Source organism: Alosa pseudoharengus, unplaced genomic scaffold (genome assembly GCF_046254945.1).
Source record: "Alosa pseudoharengus isolate Yale_2024_CS ecotype anadromous, Long Island Sound unplaced genomic scaffold, YU_APseudo_1.1 YU_APseudo_1.1_scf_9, whole genome shotgun sequence".
Classification (NCBI taxonomy): Eukaryota; Metazoa; Chordata; class Actinopteri; order Clupeiformes; family Clupeidae; genus Alosa; species Alosa pseudoharengus.
Genome location: NW_027468881.1, coordinates 37,170,455 through 37,172,954, shown reverse-complemented (window position 1 = coordinate 37,172,954; position 2,500 = coordinate 37,170,455). Strand labels below are relative to the sequence as shown.

The 2,500-nt window shown below is 53.6% G+C and overlaps 1 protein-coding gene across 1 annotated transcript in view; it reads left to right on the top strand.

The window, feature by feature from the left end:
• Positions 1 to 2,017, top strand: part of celsr3 (cadherin, EGF LAG seven-pass G-type receptor 3) — a 48,619-nt gene extending 46,602 nt beyond the window's left edge. Inside the window, exons 35-37 of the mRNA XM_076277299.1 lie at positions 1 to 12; positions 871 to 1,711; positions 1,990 to 2,017. The exon at positions 1 to 12 is cut by the window's left edge and continues 186 nt beyond it. Coding sequence (XP_076133414.1) covers positions 1 to 12; positions 871 to 1,711; positions 1,990 to 2,017 — 881 coding nt within the window. The remainder of the gene's footprint in view (positions 13 to 870; positions 1,712 to 1,989) is intronic.
• The last annotated feature ends 483 nt before the right edge of the window (positions 2,018 to 2,500 follow it).

Below are 2,500 nucleotides of genomic sequence, written 5' to 3'. Positions count from 1 at the left end.
GACACCGCAAGGGTGAGCACGAGACATGAGACACGAGACCTGATACATGAGACATGAGACATGAGACCTGAGACATGAGACCTGAGACATGAGACATGAGATCTGAGATCTGAGACCTGAGACATGAGACATGAGAGATGAGACCTTAGACATGAGACATGAGACCTTAGACCTTAGACCTTAGACCTTAGACCTTAGACACGAGACATGATACATGATACATGAGACATGAGACACGCTCAGACTCACAGAGTCAGCAGTCTGGCTCAGAATTCAACTTGATGAGCAGGCAGCTCACTTAGTGTGTGCTTCACCTCACTGTGTGTTCACTGTGTGCTGAGTGTGTTTCACTAATTCATGGATTGGGATAAATGCAGAGACCAAATTTCCCTCATGGGATCAAAAGAGTATATATACGTATAATATACTTAGGAACATAAATAACTGTCAGCTTTAAAAAATAACTTCATTCCATTTCGATAACATGAGACATGAGACATGTACACGCTCAGACTCACGGAGTCAGCAGTCTGGCTCAGAATTCCACTTGATGAGCAGGTGGTTGGGATTTCCAAAGACTCACAGTCAGGAACAGAAATAACTGTCAGCTTTAAACAATAACTTCATTCCATTTTGACATCATGATTGTCATGAATCATTTGACAGTATTGTGATATCTACAGCCAGATGTTTACAGAGAGAATAGTGCTATTCTATAATAGTGCTAATAGTGCTAATAGTGCTATTGTTCCTCATGCATCTCAACAGTCACGCAAATAAAACAACACTGAATTGAGTTGAATTGATATTTACAGGAAGAATTGTTGTTGATATTTACTATTCGTTTGTGTTTGTGTTTGTGTTTGTCAGGTATTCTGAAGAACCGTATGGGCTGTCCCCCAGCGTTACAGGGCCTGTCGTCCGCCGGCAGGGTCCCGAGTGAGCTGTCCTGGTACCGCACGTCCACTCTGGGCCACCGCGGCGTACCGGCCGCCTCGTACGGCCGCATGTGTTCGGGCTCGCTGTCCCAGCCGGCCTCGCGCCACTCATCGCGGGAGCACCTGGACTCGCTGGCCCGCCGCCAGCGCTCCCGTGACAACCTGGACCTGCTGCCACGGCGACGCGAGCTGGGCGGCTCCCGCGAGCGCCTGGGCCCGACCCACAGCGCGCACGCCTCGCGCGAGGACCTGGCCGGCCCGCCGCTGGACGCCGGCCTGTCTGGCTCGCGCTCGCACCTCGGGGCGCTGACGCGGCGGCAGCTGTCCCGCGAACACCTCGGGGGGGCGCTGATGAGCAGCCGCTCGCGAGAGCAGCTGGAGGCGGCCGGCGGTGGCGTGGGCGGTCCCAACGGAGCCGGACCGTGCCGTGAGTGGCTCCGCACGCTGCCCCCTCGCCAGCCCCCGCCCTCCTCCTCGCCACCGCCGCCAATCAGCGAGGAGCCGCCCGAGCTCCTCCCCACGCGCCGCGGCCGCCTGGACTCCGCCCCCCCGTGTAGGTACCCTCCGCCCCTGAGCGCGGGCCCCTCGTCGGGACCCCAGGCCAGCAGGCCGCCCTCCAACGAGCACCTGGACATTCTCTCCTCCATCCTGGCCTCCTTCAGCTCCTCTGTCTTGGCCCCGCCTGCTGCCAACCCTCAGGCCACTGGCCCCTCCCCCTCCCCGCCCCACTCCGCCACCTCTCACAGCATCTCTGAGGTCTCCCCCGACGCCGAGTAAGTCCCGCCCCCCTCCTCCTCCTCCTCCACTCACATCTCACCCCCTGCCTGCCCGTCATTCTCTGTGGTCTGTCATTGGTTCCTTCCCATCTACTATACCTCCACCTCCTGCATGTGAGCCTTGTAATAGTCAACACATTGTTCAGGATTTTTGATGTCAAGTTCTGCTTCCAGTGTGTGCGTGTGTGTGTGTGTGTGCATGTGTGTACCTGTGTTCTGTGATCTTGGCATTCTGTACTTGTTTTCAGTCTCATTGTTGCTTTTACTCTCTGCAGAGTCAACAGAAGTGAGGGACAGTCTTGATGACACCCTCCCCATCCCACAATACTTTGCAGTGCTGAGGGACACAGATAAGGGACGATAATGGTTCAATGGAGCAGCCCACCTGGCTAGCACCCCTAAAGGACATCAAAGGACTTGTGACTGAATTCTACTACGGGAAGGATCTGGCTGTGGAGTTGGATGTGGATGTGGAATGGCAGGCTTGGAATACGGATGCCAGGGCAGAGACAGAATAGAATGACACAAGTTGGCCGTCACATCTGAGCACCGTTACTCAGACTTCATGCCCAAACGCCAGAGAGCATCAGAAAAATATGAAACTGTAAATAACATTTTTATACATTTTTGTATCTTTTTCATCGGAGATGATAGGAAAAAAAATCTCTTGTGATGTTTTTTGCAGATTCTTGTCCAGCAAAGTGATGAGAGATGTGTGATTTATCCTGTTTCAGAAAGCCAGACTCAACCTAAACCTGTCCCGATCCACACTCTAACCGGACATAT